General features: G+C 32.3%; 2 protein-coding genes across 2 annotated transcripts; one reads left to right on the forward strand and one right to left on the reverse strand.

The window, feature by feature from the left end:
* Nucleotides 1-251: 251 nt before the first annotated feature.
* LOC132720391 (protein disulfide-isomerase TMX3-like) lies at nucleotides 252-15958 on the reverse strand. The gene is made up of 9 exons (XM_060704519.1): nucleotides 15838-15958; nucleotides 15712-15757; nucleotides 15079-15118; nucleotides 11079-11242; nucleotides 8935-9015; nucleotides 7525-7639; nucleotides 7212-7289; nucleotides 2932-3004; nucleotides 252-430 (listed from the first exon to the last, which is right to left on the reverse strand). Exons 1-9 carry the CDS (start codon nucleotides 15956-15958, stop codon nucleotides 252-254), a joined length of 897 nt encoding a protein of 298 aa, XP_060560502.1.
* Nucleotides 15943-18926, forward strand: LOC132720392 (prefoldin subunit 4-like). Its single transcript, XM_060704520.1, has 4 exons — nucleotides 15943-16076; nucleotides 16871-16975; nucleotides 17732-17801; nucleotides 18583-18926. The coding sequence occupies exons 1-4, from the start codon at nucleotides 16053-16055 to the stop codon at nucleotides 18783-18785; spliced, it is 402 nt and encodes a 133-aa protein (XP_060560503.1). The 5' UTR covers nucleotides 15943-16052; the 3' UTR covers nucleotides 18786-18926.
* Nucleotides 18927-19275: the final 349 nt, after the last annotated feature.

Below are 19275 nucleotides of genomic sequence, written 5' to 3' on the forward strand. Positions count from 1 at the left end.
ACAATTTTTAAAGGTGACCACCAAAGGAACATTCCTGTGAAGTTTGGATGAAATTGGCTCACTGGTTTATGAGGAGATGTCATTTAAAGCAAAAGTTTACGGACGGACGGACAACAGACGGACGCCGGACGGACGACGGACGGACGAAAAGCGATCACAAAAGCTCACCCTGTCACTTTGTGACAGATGAGCTAAAAAGCTATCCCTTCCAACATTGATAAGTTCTTTTATCACCACTACATCATTCAAGCTTACCTTTGGTTCAAGGTTTTCTTCTCTTTGTCTTTTGGGTCTATGACAAAAATCATGAGAAATTTTCCAGTATCTGCAACCTCATTTATATTACTTCCTGTGATGAGAGGGAATGCTGGGTAACGTTCTCCATTTATCCATCCTTTCACTGAACTCATTGAAGCAACATTCTTCGGTGCTATAAAAATACCAGAAATATTTTCAGAAATGAAGAAGAAACATAGATTTTTTACAGCTTTGATTAGCATACTTTGATTCGAGCAGAGTTATTCTTTAAAAGTTGTTTGTTTGTCATTTCTGACTGTTCCCTTATGAGTTGGTTGGCAGGAAGGTAAATTAAATTTTCTTTTTCCTATTAGGCATAATTCATAATGTGCATACTTGAATAAAACTAAAAATATACTTAAAATGCAAATAAATGAAAGCATATAGCTAATTTTTCAATGTACAAAAAATTTCGAAGGGATAAGAGTGGTGATACAAAAGTGTTAACTGCAATTCTAAGTTGAAAAGGGGATATAATTTTGTCAAAATAATAGACAGAGTTATTTTCTCTTGCCTGAAAATGTGAATGATAGTAATCAAAAGTAGTCTTTTTTTAAAAAGCAAAATACTAGAAGAATATAGGAAAACGTGGGGTGGTAAGAAAATATAACCAAAGTTCTAACTTGAAAAAGGGACATAATTTTGTCAAAATATTTGACAGAGTTATGTGCCCCTGCCTAAAAATGTGAATGATGTTCTTTAAAAAGTATTTAAAGTTTTAAAGCAAAATTCTCAAAGAATATAGGAAAAGGTGGGGTGGTAAGCAAAATTAACATCAATTTGACATCACAATGAGGAACTTTAGTGGATTATCTTCCCTTGAAAAAAAACCAAGGTTAACCAAAATGTAAGTTAGGTCCAAATATTTGGAATCCTTTGCTTTTATCGTTGAGTTTTATGTAAGACAGGTTGATATGTCTTAATCAATTATATCCACATGCATCAACAAATATGTAAACCTTAAGAAAAAAATGTTTTATTTATGTCAACAGATTCTACATCTTATCGCAAAATTAAATCTGAATATTACAAATGATCATAATTAGCCCTAATTAATTTAGTTTGCTACAAAGAAATAGGCGATAAAGTCGGAGTTATCCAATAGCTTGGGACCTGAGTACTGAGTCAGGGGAGGTTATTCACTAAAGTCCCTAAATGGGTGTAATCCATTGTCAAGCAATTTCTCATCAAAAAGAGATATTGTTTAAATCATTCTGTATTCTAAAAGATATAATTGAGCCGTGTCATGACAAAACCAACGTAATGCGTTTGCAACAGGAATGGATCCAGACCAGCCTGCGCATCCGCGCAGTCTGCTCAGGATCCATGCTGTTCGCTTAACAACTCTATTACAAGTAGAGAAAGTGATAGCGAACAGCATGGATCCTGATCAGACTGCGCGGATGCGCACCCTGGTCTGAATCCATGCTGGTCGCAAACCCACTATGTTGGTTTTGTCGTGACATGGCTCATATAAAGTAGCAATAAATCTGTCAAAATAGGATAACAAACATAACTTTATGTCAGGCACTGATAATTCTCGTAGAAATTTTATTGAAATTCTGAATTTAAAACAGATGGTGTCTTACATTAAATACATATTATTTATGCTTCACTTAAGGACACAAAAAAATTAAAATCCAGCCTTACATCAAAATCTCCTTAATTCCCAGTTAAAATTACATTTACTACCAAGAAAATTGCAAAAACCCTTTTAAAATATCAATAAAAATAATTTTCAAGCACGATCCATGCATGTCAAGCTGACATGATCATTTAATTATGAAGGGAGGAGAGTTTACATAACTTGTTTGTAATTAATATTCAGGAATTTCTAGTTGTTAGCATCGTGCAAAACTGATAAAATAATTTCTGAAATAAAACTAATAAAATGAATAAACTTTAGTACAAATATAAACCAAAGGTAATTTATGTACAGTGAAATCTTACTAATCCAGACTCTTCTTTGTCCAGACAATTTTAATCCAGTTCTAGTTATGATATGTTATTTCTGACTTTTCCACACTAAACATTTTTGTCAAATCATTTTCTTACTGTTTACATATATTTATATTTTTTTCACAAAGACTGATTTGAAGTGAAAAAGTAAGATTGGCATTCCAAGTTCTTCAAGCTGTGTATTAAGGTTGCCTTTAGCTTTTATTTTCTGTTGGAAAAGACAATTATCTGTTGTTTCAAACTATAAGTATTTCAGTAATTTTATTTTGGAAAGCGCATCATATCACTGTTAAGCTTTCTTCAAATCAGTGTCCTGAAAGCTATTTATAGCTCATCAGAGACGAATAGAAGATTGGCGATTGAATAATCCTCTTTACTAATTTAAATATAGAAAGTGGCCCAGTACATTAGAGATATAGAGGGGCTTCCTTATTTATTATGTATCCTATTGTCGGTAAATTTCATTTTCCACCTTAATTCTTTTGATTTGACAAGTATATAAAACGATTTATCTAAAAGTAACATATTTAACCTTCAGAAAAGCCGAAGGCCGCTTTCACAACTTAATTTTTTTTCAGTAACAGTTAAGGGAATCTAGTCACACCAACATAATATGGGTTATATCAGGACTATAAAGGTTAAGTGAACTTCAACTTCAACTAACTAATTACCCACCTTCATACTGATATACTGTTTTATCTTTAAATACCAGAATTGTTGGTAACACAGCTAGATCTTTTTGTATGTCCTGTATAAAAAAAAGAAGAAGAAAAACATTGTAATTTCTGACATTATTTCGCCCCATTAAAGCAAAAAGGTACCAAGCCAAAAATGACTTTTTAACATTTTTCATTTCAGTTTTAATGTTATCTTTAATCTGTAGAAATATCTCAGTAGTATCATGTTTATTTACAGACATATAAGGTTATGTAAAAAGGTACTATGTCAATATTTTCCCATTTAGTAATGCAAAAAGGTACCATATGCATATCAGTTTGAGCAAAAAGGTACCAAGTGTCACATAGTACCTTTTTGCATTGTATGACTATATATGTTTTGAGCATTTATTTTAATGCAAAAAGGAACCATGTGTCACATGGTCCCTTTCTGCACACAAAGAATTTACGACCCTTAAGATTATTTTATATATTAAATTGTTTGCTTGGTACCTTTTAGCTTTTTAATGAAAACACAATCTAGATGTTGCTAAGGACATCAAATATAACAATAAATCCCAGAGTATTGTTTCTGTTTTAAATTGAGGAATGATAACAGTGTGAAGATAATGATAGTGTATAAATGACTTCTTCACAAAAATGTGGACGTAAAAAGAAAAGTAATTGATTGTACTCTTGCCAACAAGATACATGGGGTATATGAAAGGGAAGTGTACATCTGCAAATAAACTAGATTATGATAAAGTTAAATTGGTGAACCAGCATAAAGAGTAATTTCCTAAAATGGAATCTCATAATACAATAAAACAAGAGGCCGGTTTGAGCTGGGTGATGCTCCCCGAATAGGTTTTGGACACAGGAAAGTACACCTCTTGTAGTTTCAGAGTTATGTCCGTGGAAAAAGTTCAAAGTGCAATAATTCCAAAATTAGGCAAGGCTGTTACAGTTTTTTGCACTGCACTTCTAATCAATGTGATCTATCAACTTACAAAGTTTCTTGATGATATCTCTTATGATGTCCTGGACAATTCAAAAAGTAAAAATAAACAAAGGGCAATAACTCCAGAATTAGGCAAGGTAGAGTTATGATTCTTGTGCACTGCACATCTACCCATTGAGATTTATCTACCTACAAAGTTTCATGTTGATATCTCTTATAGTTTTACAGCTATGTCCTGGACAAGATTTTTCTAAAAGGGGAGATTATTCAAAAATAAGGCTTAACAGAGTTATGGTTCTGTTGCACTGCACATCTATCCATTGAGATCTATTCACCTACAAAGTTTCATGTTGATATCTCTTATAGTTTTAGAGTTATGCCCCGGACAAGATTTTTCTACAAGGGGAGGTAATTCAAAAACCGGGCAAAATAGAGTTATGGTTCTTTGACACTGCACTCCCCCTCGATGCCCTCTACCACTGTATGAAGTTTCAACAAATTATCTCCAAGGGTTTTCAAGTTATGTTCCGGACAAAGTTCAAAGTATTAAAATAAACAAAGGGCAATAACTCCAAAATTAGGATAAAAAGAGTTATTGTTCTTATGCACTGCACATCTACGCATTGAGATCTATTCACCTACAAAGTTTCATGTTGATATCTCTTATAGTTTTAGAGTTATGCCCCGGACAAGATTTTTCTATAAGGGGAGATAATTCAAAAACCGGGCAAAATAGAGTTATGGTTCTTTGACACTGCACTCCCCCTCGATGCCCTCTACCACTGTATGAAGTTTCAACAAATTATCTCCAAGGGTTTTCAAGTTATGCTCCGGACAAAGTTCAAAGTATTAAAATTAACAAAGGGCAATAACTCCAAAATTAGGAAAAAAAGTTATTGTTCTTATGCACTGCACATCTACGCATTGAGATCTATTCACCTACAAAGTTTCATGTTGATATCTCTTATAGTTTTAGAGTTATGCCCTGGACAAGATTTTTCTATAAGGGGAGATAATTCAAAAACCGGGCAAAATAGAGTTATGGTTCTTTGACACTGCACTCCCCCTCGATGCCCTCTACCACTGTATGAAGTTTCAACAAATTATCTCCAAGGGTTTTCAAGTTATGCTCCGGACAAGACAACGGACGGACAGACGGACAGACGGACAAGGCGCCGACTATATGCTCCCCCGAAATTTTTCGGGGAGCATAAAAACTGAAAGAAACAATACCTATCTCATGACTATGACTTAAACATTAAAAAGATGTGGAATCTGTAAACTATTGAAAGTGAAAAGAAGGAATTAAAACCTGTTAAGCAACATACATATAGGAAGGCAGTAGGCACACTAGATGACACGATCAAGGAACAATATATTGAACATCAAAAACAGAAAGAAAATTCACAAGAACAAAAGATTTAAAACAAAGTTGGAGCAAAAGGTGACACATGCGTTTATGTTGCATGTTTTAATCTCAAAGCCGTTGTAACAACCCCTTGCTCATTAGTGAGTGAGCTTTACTATTTAAGAAAACTCTGTTGCTACACAACTTGACAATATATTCCTTATGACACAAAAATGTTGCAGTCATGTATGGGATAAAACCAACTGCAAAGACAGGCATGTGAAATATCTTCCTGCTTAATAAAAAACCCTTTTCTACTTGCCAAAGTGGTTATGTCAAATAAGTCATTATCATATATTTTTCAGATTCATACGGGGGACAAAACAGAAATTGATTCATAGCTGCGTCTCTTCTTTTATATTATCACAAGTTCCAAGTTTAAGATTGATCACAAATTTCTTGTATCGGGTCACTCATAGATGGAGTGACAACTTTACTCTTGAAGGGGCAAAGAAAATAATTCCTGTATAATTATGTATCATTCAGTTGTGTTCTCTTTTATCACTGGCCAGAAAATCGCAGCCATACTTTGCTGTGCCAATGAAATATAACCATGTTTTTGATTTCAAATACTTCATTAAAAAACAGTGTCCGAGACTCAAAACATCCATTGACCGACAAAGAGTAAACTGGCTACAAGTGGAATGGATACAGGTACCAAAGGAAAGCCCAAAGTCAGTATTTGTAAATAAGAGCTTTAATGCTGAAGATTTTATGGAAATAGTAGTTCAGAATACAGAATCTAAAGTATTAGTGGACAAATGTTGAACAATATATGAAGTTATGATACCAAACCTCCAGTTTCTATTCAAAAGAAAAATAACTTGGTTACTTTGTGTGCAAAGAAAATTATCCAAAAAGAGTTCCATAATTATAATGCCACTTAACCAACATAAAGGAAAGAAAAGGATTATGTCACAATGGAATCGGATGAAAATTATTCTGATTTTGACTAACAATGTAAGAGATTTTGACATAGGCATTGAGATTGATCACAGAGGAAGACTTTCAAAACATGCAGTGTGATAGTTGTTGCAGACATTTACTGAAAACACAAGAATTTCATATTATTATTGGTATGATTGTAGAATAAAATTGTAACCAAATGATGCTTTTTGTTAATATTGTTGGGACAAAAAGGTGCCAACTGCCATATGGTACCTTCTTTTCATATATTTGACAGCAAATGTTAAAAATCATACAATGCAAAAAGGAACCAAGCGTTCATATGGTACCTTCTTGCATTTGTCGGTCAAAATATTGATAAGTGCAAAAAGGAACAATTTCCTTTAATTGATTAATTATCACTAATTAGTAATATATAAGCTTTCCAACTTTTTGAGCATGTACATTAAAATATTATCTAAATATATGTGAAGTTTCATTGCCTTGTTGTAAAAACCTGATTTGATATGGAACTTCAAATCTTTAAACGTGATTTTTTCGAAAACATGAAAATGTCACTTGGTACCTTTTTGCTTTAATGGGGCGATTTCATCAAAATAATGAATAGTAAAGGGGAAAAAACATCCTTACTTCTTCTTCCTTAAGAACTTTAAAGCATTTGGTATAAATAAACATTTGCTAAAATATTGTAGCAAGGCAGTTCCTGTTAAAAAATAATATTGTAAGGATAAGGAAAATAAACCTGACTAAAACACACACCATTGTATCCACCTTATGTAAGGCATGTGACCTCAAGGGGTTAAATAACAAATGATATTAATGAGTATATTTAAGCATTATTTTCTAGTGGAACCATCTTAATTTACAGCGTTCATAATAACATCTAAATGAAAATATATAAAGCATTTTCCAGCACTTATGGGAATATCCGGAAAACAAGGCAGTCCAAGCAAACAAAGATGTTTTTAAAGGAACATGACTTTTTGTGGACAGACAAATTGTAGAAAAATATACAAAGACTTACTTCAGGCAATGCTTTCTTTGGTCCAGTATAGAAATATGCTAATGAAACTTGATCTGTTGCAATACTTGAATACTTGCTCTGAAATAGAAATGAAAATTCTTTCAATGCTGAAAATTTTTAATTACCTGCAACAAAAAAATCTTAAAAGCTTAAGTTGGAATTTCTTTTTAAAACAAAAAGTTTATCAGAAATCTTGACACAGACATCTATTAAGTTCGACTTCTCTCCCTTTTTATCAAAGAGCAGAAAAATGAAAATAAGAAGTCAATTCACCATAGCAACCATTGAAAATGTGAAAAATATATATACTTACAAAAAGGTCATTTGAAGGGTCATCATCACCAACATACATATAAAACACACCATCTGAAAGATCACTACGTATCTCATTAAACTTTCCTATACTTGATATACGTCGTACAGTTGGTCTGAAAGAGATACGATCACATTATAAAAACATTACTTTACATTTTCCAAAATTTTAGCCTTTCTATACTAAACTTACTGAAGCAATTAAGCAGCAAAGAAAAAGCATCAAACCATATCAAAAAATTTTCAAAATTGAAATTAATCTTTACCCAACTTATATTGTATAAAGTACTTGTTTTCCTTTGAAATTACAAGTCTGAGTTATCGTTAATGTCAAAACCTATATTGTAAGTCTAAGGGATTGTTTTTGTCAAAACATTAATTGCAAGTCTGAGGGATTATTAATGTCAAAAACTTAATTGCAAGTCTGAGGGATTGTTAATGTTAAAACATTAATTACGAGACTGAGGGATTGTTCATGTCAAAACATTTATTGCAAGTTTGAGGGATTGTCAATGTCAAAACATTCATTTCAAGTCTAAGGGGTTGTTAATGTCAAAACATTAATTGCAAGTCTGAGGGATTGTAAATGTCAAAACATTAATTGCAAGTCTGAGGGATTGTTAATGTCAAAAAATTAATTGCACGTCTGAGGAATTGTTAATGTCAAAACATTAATTGCAAGTCTAATGGATTGCGAACGGCAAAACATTTATTGCAAATTCTGAGGGATTGCTTATGTCAAAACATTAACTACAAGTCTGAGGGATTGTTAATGTGAAAGCATTAATTGCAAGTCTGAGGGATTGTTTATGTCAAAACATTTATTGTAAGTCTGAGGGATTGTTTATGTCAAAACATTAAAGATCCTGTATGTTTTGTGATTGATATTGTTACTGTGTGTATACCACAGTTGCAAAAAGTAATAAATGTATAATAATTATGCAAATAAAACAATTTTCAAACATCAAAGAATATGTAAAGTGTGTACTGCAAATATTTGTGCATATTATATTTAATCAATAAATTACATGCAATCATTTCTTATTGGAAAATTTGACTTAGAGTTTATAGAAAATAATTTTCTAATTACCTCCCTTTATTTACATGAAATGTTAAATTGGGCAATATCTTTATAAATAATGCTTATTTGAACTTACAATATTGACAAATCTTAATTTGAGCATCATATTTATGAAATAAAACCCTGAAAAAATTGTGTTACAGGATCTTTAAATGAAAGTCTTAGGGATTGTTACTGTCAAAACATTAAATGCAACTCTGATGAATTGTTAATGTCAAAACATTAATTGCCAGTCCGAGGGATTTGGTAAAATAATGTCAAAACATTCATTGCATGTCTGGTATATATTATGACAAGGTATATTTCAGTACCTTACACTATGTAACTTACCCTTTAGCTTTATTTACAAATTCTAGGATATCTGAAGCTGTTCTCTCACCACGGAAATTATGAACTTTGTCTCCATCAAAACTGTAAAATATTATATAATTTTCTTATTATCTTATGCCCTTTTTATTTCAAACATTAAGTTTTACAATCAAATATATGGTGACTGACATAAGATTATTTTCCCCCTAAATCAGTACACTTTATAAATTTGTAAACATAAAATTCACATACATTTTATAAAACAGAAACAATTCTTCAGGGTTTTTTTCTTTCTACAAAATTTAATATGTATAGGTTAGAAAGCATACTGGGTGTTCTTCGTAAATAAGAAAGTTAAAAAGAAGCAGAGCTTGTGAAGCAACTGTAGCTTTCTTATTTATGAAGAACATCCAATATGCACTCTAACCGGCTAAGTGCTCCGCCCACTTGCGTTTTATAATATAAAACATCGAGTTTATATAAAATTTGTTCTATTAAGATTTGAAACCTGAATATTCTAAAAATCCTCGTCGGTGATTAGCTTAAAAAAATTGGCGAGCACTTAACTAAAATTATGGCTGAAAATGGACAATCAAACATTATATACTAGATATTTAATTATCTCAATGGCAGTAATAGAGGGTTAATTCACATTTTTAAGCTCAGGTTATATAAAATGCCACTGTTGATTCTGGGCCATATAAAAATATAACCTGTCAAAAATATGATAATATAAAACAAGACTGCATTTGAGAAAAATGCTATGCCACCGCATTAATACAACACTAAATAGTAGTGTAGGAACAGATTTTTTTGGTTTCTATACAATTTTGAAGATTGTCATAATGCATAGATGCCTGGCCTATCTGATTCCTATTATCAGATTTAATTCAAAACAATCTTGATACAGGTCCACCAAACAATTATAATTTGAACAATCTTGGTAAAGGTTCCATATAAGGAAAACCTATAGCCCCAAGGGCGTGGCTAATTTTGACCAAGACGCAAAATTTGAACAACTTTCGTAGAGTACCTATAGATGAAATCATTTAACAAATATTAAAGCTCTAAGCCTTGTACTTTCAGACAATAAGATTTTTGATTTTTTACTATATGTATATATTGAAAATCAATGACCCCCGAGGTGGGGGCAAATTTGACCCAAGAGCTATAATTTGACCAATCTTGCTAGAAGTTCACTTCACAATGTTCATGCAAAATATCTAACCTCTAGCATTTGTCAGTTGCTAGAAGAAATTTTTTTAAGTTTTTACTATATACATATAAGGAAACCAATGACCCCCGGGGCGGGGCCGATTTTGACCCCAGGGCTATAATTTTAACAATCTGGGTAGAAGTCTACCTGACAATGCCTTATGCAAAATATCTAAGCTCTAGGCCTTTTGGGTCTTTACAAGAAGGTATTTTAAGTTTTTACTATATGTACATATAGTGAAAATCAATGACCCCCAGGGCGGGGCTGATTTTGGCTCCAGGGCTATAATTTGAACAATCTGGTAAGGGTCTACCAGACAATGCCTTATGCATAATATCTAAGCTCTAGGCCTTTTGGGTCTTTACAAGAAGGTATTTTAAGTTTTTACTATATGTATATATAGTGAAAATCAATGACCCCGGGGCGGGGCCAATTTTGACCCCAAGGCTATAATTTGAACAATCTTGGTAGAGGTCTACCAGACAATGCCTTATGCAAAATATCTAAGCTCTAGGCCTTTTGGGTCTTTACAAGAAGATTTTTTAAATTTATTCTTATAATACCAATTTTGACCCCAAGGCTATAATTTGAACAATCTTGGTAGAGGTCTACCAGACAATGCCTTATGCAAAATATCTAAGCTCTAGGCCTTTTGGGTCTTTACAAGAAGATTTTTTAAATTTATTCTTATAATACCTTTTGGTTGCCATGGCAACCAGATTTCTGCATGGAATGAAATTCTTTGAACAACTTTGGAAGCCCTTCACCCAAGGATCAATCCTGCCAAGTTTGGTTGAAATTGGACTAGTGGTTTTTCACAAGAAGATTTTTTAAGTTCACTATATAATCTATATAACACACACACACACAAACAAACACACACACAGGTGAATCGCTATATGCCACCGCATCGCAGATGCTGCGGTGGCATAAAAATAATGCTACTTACAATTTAATTGTTGGAAACCCTCTTACATCAAATTTGGATGAGACAGACGAATATCTTGTGGCATCAATTTTAGCCACTCTGACATCAGAATTTCTAAGGGTGTTGTGAACCTTGTTAAATATAGGCTCCAATTTCTTACAGTGACCACACCAAGGGGCATAAAACTGGAAAAGTACAGATTTTTTTGTAGCAGTGATTGACCTTTCAGTCATCTTATTATGGAACATAAGTGGGTATTTTTCTGGAATGCATTTTTCATATCGGAAATGGGCCGTACTTCTATCATGACAAGAGGGCTAAGATGACCCTAGATCGCTCACCTGACCCATCGAACTCATCCAAACAATTACCTAGACAAGTATTCTCAAACCTAGTTTCATGACAGGTGAGTCAACAAGAGCTGTCACAGGAGACAGCGAAGCTCGACAAATAAAATACTGGACGCAGTAAGGAGGACAAAACTATGAAATAAAAATCAATTATGTATAATTATGTATTAAGTTATAGTAAAAAAAATAACATTTGTTCACATAAATTCCAAGATCAAGGGAAATAATTCTAGAAATAGTCATGCTAGAGTTATGGACCTTGCCACACAACATTTGTGTAATGATAAGAAATATATATTTGAAGTTTGAAGTAGATACCTTAAAAAATAAAGAAGTTATTATATTTCTTAAAGAAAATCCTAAGTTCAAAGAGAGATAAATCTGTAAATATTGCTTCAAGAGTTATGAACATTGTCACATAAAATGTAATTGATGATAAGGAATAAGTATTTGAAGTTTGAGGTAGATACCTTTAAAAATAAAAAAGTTAAAATAAAAAATAACATTTTTCTAGTAATAAATCTAAGTTTATGGGGAGATAATTCTTGCAATATTGGTGCTAGAGTTATGAACCTTGTCACATAAGATGTGGATGATGATAACGTAAATATATTTGAAGTATGAAGTTGATCCCTATAGAAATAAATAAGTTACAGTAAAAAAATAATATTTTGTATGGAAAATTCTAAGTTTAAAGGGAGATAAATCTGGAAATATTGGTGCTAGAGTTATGAACTTTGTCACATAAGATGGGGATGATGATAACGTAAATATATTTGAAGTATGAGGTTGATCCCTTAAGAAATAAAGAAGAAACATTAAGAATAGTATTTTTTGAGGAAAATTCTAAGTTTAAGGGGAGATAAATCTGAAAATATTGGTGCTAGAGTTATGAACCTTGTCACATAAGATGGGGATGATGATAAGGTACATATATTTGAAGTATGAGGTTGATCCCTTAAGAAATAAGGAAGAAACAGTAAGAAATAGTATTTTTTGAGGACAATTTTAAGTTCAAGGGGAGATAAATCTGAAAATATTGGTGCTAGAGTTATGAACCTTGTCACATAAGATGTGGTTGATGATAAGGAACATATATTTGAAGTTTGAAGTTGATACCTTAAGAAATGACAAAGTTATAGTGAAAAATATTTTACTGCACCAAAACTTTAATCTAAAATCTGGACGCGGACGCCGACGCCGGGGCGAGTAGGACAGCTCTCCATTTACTTCGTATAGTCGAGCTAAAAATGTGACCACTACAGTGTTAACAAGGATTATCCATATTTGAGCAGTGTGACCAAGATTTTGACCCCAGGTGACCCATATTCAAACTTGACCTAGAAATCATATAAAACTAACTTTCAGACCAATTTCCAAGATATTTGGATTAAAACAGTAGCCACTAGAGCGTTAACGAAATTTTTTTATTTTTTGTTCCTGTGACTTAGTTTTTCATTCAAGATGACCAATGTTCAAAGTCATCTGAGCAAGTATCTAGACAAGCATCTGGACCAAGTTTGATGATAACTGAGTCAAAAATGTGACCACTAGAGTGTTAACAAGGTTTTTCCATATTTGGGCAGTGTGACCTAGTTTTTGAACACAGGTGACCCATATTCGGACTTGACCTAGAAATCATCAAAACATACTTTCAGACCAATTTCCGAGATACTTGGATCATAACAGTAACCACTAGAGTGTTAACAAGGTTTTTCTATTCTTAGCTCCTGTGACCTAGTTTTTCATCCGAGATGTACCATGTTCAAACTCATTCAAGCAATTACCTAGACAAGCATCCTGATCAAGTTTGATGATAATTGAGTCAAAAATGTGACCACTAGAGTGTAAACAAGGTTTTTCCATATTTGGGCAGTGTGACCTAGTTTTTGACCTCAGGTGACCCATATTCGAATTTGATCTAGAAATCATCAAAACAAACTTTAAGGCAAATTTCTAGGATATTTGGATCAAAATCTGGAAAAAAAATGATCCCATGGAAGCATTAATCACCATAAAATTACAAGAGAATTTCAGACTTGTTTTGATTGAGTCTGTACATGGATCAAAACAGTAGCAACTAGAGTGTTAACAAGATTTTTCTATTTTTAGCTCCTGTGACCTAGTTTTTCATCCGAGATGACCCATGTTTGAACTCATCGGAGCATTTACCTAGACAAGCATCCTGAACAAGTTTGATGATAAATGAGTCAAAAATGTGACCAGACTAGAGTGTTAACAAGGTTTTTCTATTTCTAGTTCCTGTGACCTAGTTTTTCATCCCAGTTAACCCATGTTCGAACTCATCAAAACTATTACTTAGAAAAGCATCCTGACCATGTTTGATGATGATCGAGTCAAAAATGTGACCGCTAGAGTGTTAACAAGGTTTTTCTATTTTTAGCTCTTGTGACCTAGTTTTTCAACCAAGATGATCCTTGTTCAAACTCATTCACGCTATTACCTAGATAAAGATCCTGACCAAGTAAGATGATGATTGAGATAAAATTGTGACTGCTAGAGTGTTAACAAGGTTTTTCTATATTTAGCTCCTGTGATCTAGTTTTTCATCATTCTGAGTTGACCCATGTTCAAACTCATTCCAGCAATTACTGAGACAAGCATCCTGACCAATTTTGATGATGATTGAGTCAAAAATGTGACCGCTAGAGTGTTAACAAACAAGGTTTTTCTATTTTTAGCTCCTGTGACCTAGTTTTTCATCCGAGATGACCCATGTTCGAACTCATCCGAGCTATTACCTACCTGACCAAGTTTGATGATTGAGGCAAAAATGTGACCGCTAGAGTGTAAACAAACAAGTGTTGACGGATGACAGACGACGAACATTCAACGATCCTAAAAGCTCACCCTGAGCTAGCCCAAAAGGATGAGCTAAAAAGGTATATTTTCACTCCTGCCTTAAGTAAACTTAAATCTAAAGTATAAAGTAATTAAATGGAAATTTGTGACCCTGTGCAAATAATCACAATTTTCTGCAATTTTTTCTATTACAAAACACAAATTATTGTTTTTGTAATACTAAATGCATTACTGAATTATCTCCATAAAAATATCAGATACTTATCTACATAGAGGATATTGAATGAGTTTAGGTTTAAAACTAAATTTATTGAACGAGTTGAATAAAATCATATTGTTTGATTAAACGATTTCAATAAATTAAGTATTGAATATACAAGAATATATCACATCATATATGAAATAAAAACAGTAAACTGTTAACAAAAGTCATTTTTATTTGACGCGCCTATAGTGTAACGCTAACATTTGTGTTTCATATTTAATTCTACATTAAATATATATTGTTTCATATTTAATGCTACATTAAATATATATAGCATGCAGTACCTTTAAACTGGATTGTTAGGTTCCGTCTACTTAGTGTACTGACATATTGACTACATATTGTTAAACAGTCTTAGAAATAAACTCATAGTATCAACATCTCCTATTCTCTGCATCCACAACAAAATAAACCAAACATAAAACAGCGCGCTTTAATGCTATGTTTTTAGTGCAAATGACATCACGCCAAAGTGTTACTACACTAGTGATATATCGTCTAGTGTAATATCGTTTTTTATTAAATGGCTTTATTATTGGTATGGGTATAATCAATTTTAATCAAGGTATAATTATATAGTTACCTCAATCAGCCATTTCCCTTGTTTGTGTACTTCTAAAAATCTGGAGAGAAAAAAAACACGAAAAACAATAAAAACTAAAATATTTAATTAAACTCTTTTTTTAAATGAGCAAAATAATTTAAGAATTATACCTAGGGTTATACACAATTATCTAGTCGACAGTTTTTAACATTTGTTGTTAGCTTCTGAAGTGTGATGGTATTCATGAACACGGTACTACAAACAGGTGTTAAGTCACACTCTAAAATGTTTTTTTTTTCTCGCTTTTGTTAGGTACGAAAAGGGGTCTAGGCTTATATGAGGGAGTGGGTGGGGGTTTGAGGGATTAGTCAGTATTTTTCGTTTAAACGCTTGATGTTTACTTGCATTTTTAAAAATTTATATCAAATCATGCAGATGTGTGAACAAGAAAAATCTAATTGTCAGTTATGCATGCGTGGGTACACTAGCTCTCCATTTTCTCAAATAGTCAAGCTAAAAATGACTGTCAATCTATTTTATGATAGTGCCGAGCTACTTTATGGTCCTAACAAATCCTTATAGCACTTTAAAAAGCTATTGTGCCAACCAATATCCGAAAATATGTCAGTATCCGAAATCAAGTATGCAACAAAAACACAAATTAGCTCCTACCTTTCGTCCAAATCTGGAACTGCTGCGTGCGTAACAGCAATGAAACCTGTAAAATAAATAAAAGATATGTTTATCTGAATAAACTGCAAAAGTTGCATGACAAAATTCTAAAAACTGACAACAAACCTGCATAAAGAAGAAAGAGTGCAGAAATTTTTATCACGTTGGCCTCCATTTTGACAGCACGACAGGATAGAAGAAAATTAACATAAATATATGTCATATCGCTAAAATTATTGTATTTCATAAATATTTTTTTCTAGGCTTTTTTGTTTTTTTTAAAGATAACGAAGTCTTGATTTTTGACAATTTATTTTCATAATTCACTTCTCTGCTGAAAGATGGCCACCACCATAAAAGATATGGTGAGATTTATGTCTAATAAAATTGAGTTAACGAGTTTTGTTTTGTAGAATATCAGTGAATAAGTATTGTCTTTTAAATGTGTATCATAACCTAATATACGTTCGCTTAATATTTAATTTCTACAAAACTAACTTACATCGCGAAAATATGTGATTTTTAAAATTGTTTATTTCATTTCTAGTTCTCAATGAATTTTATACAGAGTTATGAACAAAACAAACATATATATTGATATTCAATATGTTCTGACTTACTTTAACTCAGATATTGATAAGGAAAACAATTTTTGTGAATTTTTACGATAGATTCTTGTCAAATCAAATTTTTAACTTGCAGTTGCCATGGAAATGATAGGGGGAAATTAAATAAATAAAGTCATTTGATATCATTTAAATTTCAAAAGCTGCCCATGCTTAATGTTGCAAAGATCCTGGTAGTCCAACTAAGTGTACTACACATTGAGATGTGCTATTTTACATTTTCCTTTTTAAAATTGTCATTCCGCATTTTATACACTGCAAACCTGTTTATACTGGTTCCCCTTTCTATTATTTTTTCCTATATAAGTGCGGAGAACACCGATCTACGCTTCCATTTTCAATAAGAGTGCGTTGGCTTTTATCGTTATCTTGTAATTCGAAAAATTTGCAATACTTCGGACAAAAGTTTTCAAAAACAATCACTTAATTAGCAGGTACTCACGTTACAGCAAAGCTCGCTTTGGGAGCAGGCCCTTTGGGCCAGCTTGTCGAGCTCACTATTAATGAATATTTTTTTATTATTAATATTTCAGGATGCTGATGCTCAAGTCACTTTTGAGGATCAACAGAAGATTAACAAATTTGCAAGGAACAATTCCAAATTACAAGATATTAAAGAAGAGTTAAAAGCAAAGAAGGTTTTCTATAATAAAATTGTATTTTTTCATATTTTTTTTTTAATTCAATTTGAAAGAGTTCTACTAGTCTTTATCCTGAATATAAAATGAGAGAAAAATGAATATTAAGATTAAATTTAGATGTTAACCCTTAGCCTGTTTGTGGAAAATGGAAAATGACTTAGGACCAGTGCAGACCAAAATCACCTGGAACCTCCGTGCCATCTGATCATAGTTTACACTGTTGGTCAGTACATGTTTGAAATTTTCCCTAAAAAGGATGAATGGTTTATGTTCACATTGAAAGATAGACAAGTCCATTTTAGATATTTGGCATGGTAATGAATGAAATGTACAGTCTCATAGTAAAAGAGCTGTCATTGATCCAGTCCAAAGCATAATCCATGATGTCAGTATTGGATGACAAATATCGACAATGAATAAATTTATTGATCACTTATCTATAAGTTATCTATTTTTCGCTTTCATACCTGTTTCCATGATTTCAGTAAAATACATCTTTATTTAAAACCATGGTGGAAAACAGTGTGTTCACAGCAACTTACATGACTGTAGTCTCTCAAAAAAGTTGTTGAGAGATAATGGCATATGTTTCATGAAAACAGGTTATTACAGAATCCAGGAATACTGGAAATCTCCTGAAAAAAGTTATTTAAAAAAAACTGGTTCCTAACCATGAAAAAAAACCAGGTTCCTAACCATGAAAAGGCAAATTGTGTGTATTTGATATCATACAATTTTTATCTTCTTTTTCAGAAAGAGTTAGAGAATCTTGAATTTGCTGAAGAAGAATTGATGATGTTAGAAAGTGACGATTCACTTATTCCATATCCTTTTTTCAATGTATAAGTTCTAATAATAGGATATTTTGCGGTAATGTTAACATTGTTTCATTTAGTATACAACAATACTGCAATTGTTAGGGTTTATAATGAATATTCACTGTATGTTGCTACTGTGGGCTCTCAATTACAGTATTTACAAGTATACAGTGCAGAGCAATCCTTAAAGTAAAGACCGGAGCACAAATGAAAGTTCCAAATGAACCTTTTTAACTGGGTAAGATGCTCAATATTGTCAGTAATACTTAAGATATGTAAGCCACAATCCATCAACTAATCATTTTAATGCTAAGGAAACTATTAAATATAGGTTAAATGCAGGTCGATTGTTACTTCATCTGGCCTGTTCCATTTTCAGTATTGTACAATATACATTACCCTGCTAAGTAACTTAAACCTTAACTTGCTGAATTTCTTAAATGAACTTGTCCATCTTTCAGTTTCGGAACAATTCATTATCAATTTTGGGGATATGAAGTTAAAATTTCAAGTAGCTCAGTATAGAACCTGGTCACACAGCACAGATGTGCAGGATGGCCTGGCTCTATGCAGGGTAAAGGCTTAATATACGTTGTACTTTAATGTCTTAAATCTGTCGTGATTTAGTTTTATAGGAGATAAATTCATGGGGGAAAAGACTTAGAAACTTTTATCAGGTAAATAATCTTCAACTTAAACAAGTTATATCATAACTCATGATAACTGATATTTCACTTAACATGTATCAAGTAATAAATCTTACAAAGTTCTCCTTAACTGTTTATACATACCAAGTTGGCGAGGTTTTTATCAGCGTAGATTCCGACGAGACAAACAGCATGCTGGAGAAGGCCAAACAGGCCACTCGTGAACACATGGAGACATTGGAAAAACGAGCGACGGAACATAAGAAAACTCTTCAAGATCTTAAAGTTCAACTTTATGCAAAGTTTGGAACAAATATTAACTTAGAAGAAGAAGAAGATTAGGGGTTCATTAATTCTCATTTTCATTAACTTTTGTGATTCAGACGTTAGGACTGTACAGTACTGATTGTCAGTTTTAATTAACTAGGTGTTCAAGAGATAATTCCGTACAAAATGAATTGATTTTTACTTTTATTAACTTACAGGATTAGAATTCCAAGAGAAATTCTACATTAAAAGACTTGTATTGAAAAATTATAGTTTGGTTTTTTTCCTATTAAACTGTGTATAAATTATAAAAGAATATACATTGATACAAAGAATTTCTATTGATCAAAGTTTCCTATTATTCTAAATAAGTAGTCAGATGCATATAAAAATTATCTGGTCTTTTGTTGTGGTAAGGCTTTACTATTTGTCAAATTTGTAACAAAATAATTCTTAATTGTGTCATTATTTTGTACATTATTTATTCAAAAAAAAATTTCTACATTATACCATGTTTTTCAATGAATAAAAGAACAGGAGAACACATGTTTTTCTTTGTACATGC

Source organism: Ruditapes philippinarum, unplaced genomic scaffold (genome assembly GCF_026571515.1).
Source record: "Ruditapes philippinarum isolate M1 unplaced genomic scaffold, ASM2657151v2 ctg2247_1_1_1_1, whole genome shotgun sequence".
Lineage (NCBI taxonomy): Eukaryota > Metazoa > Mollusca > Bivalvia > Venerida > Veneridae > Ruditapes > Ruditapes philippinarum.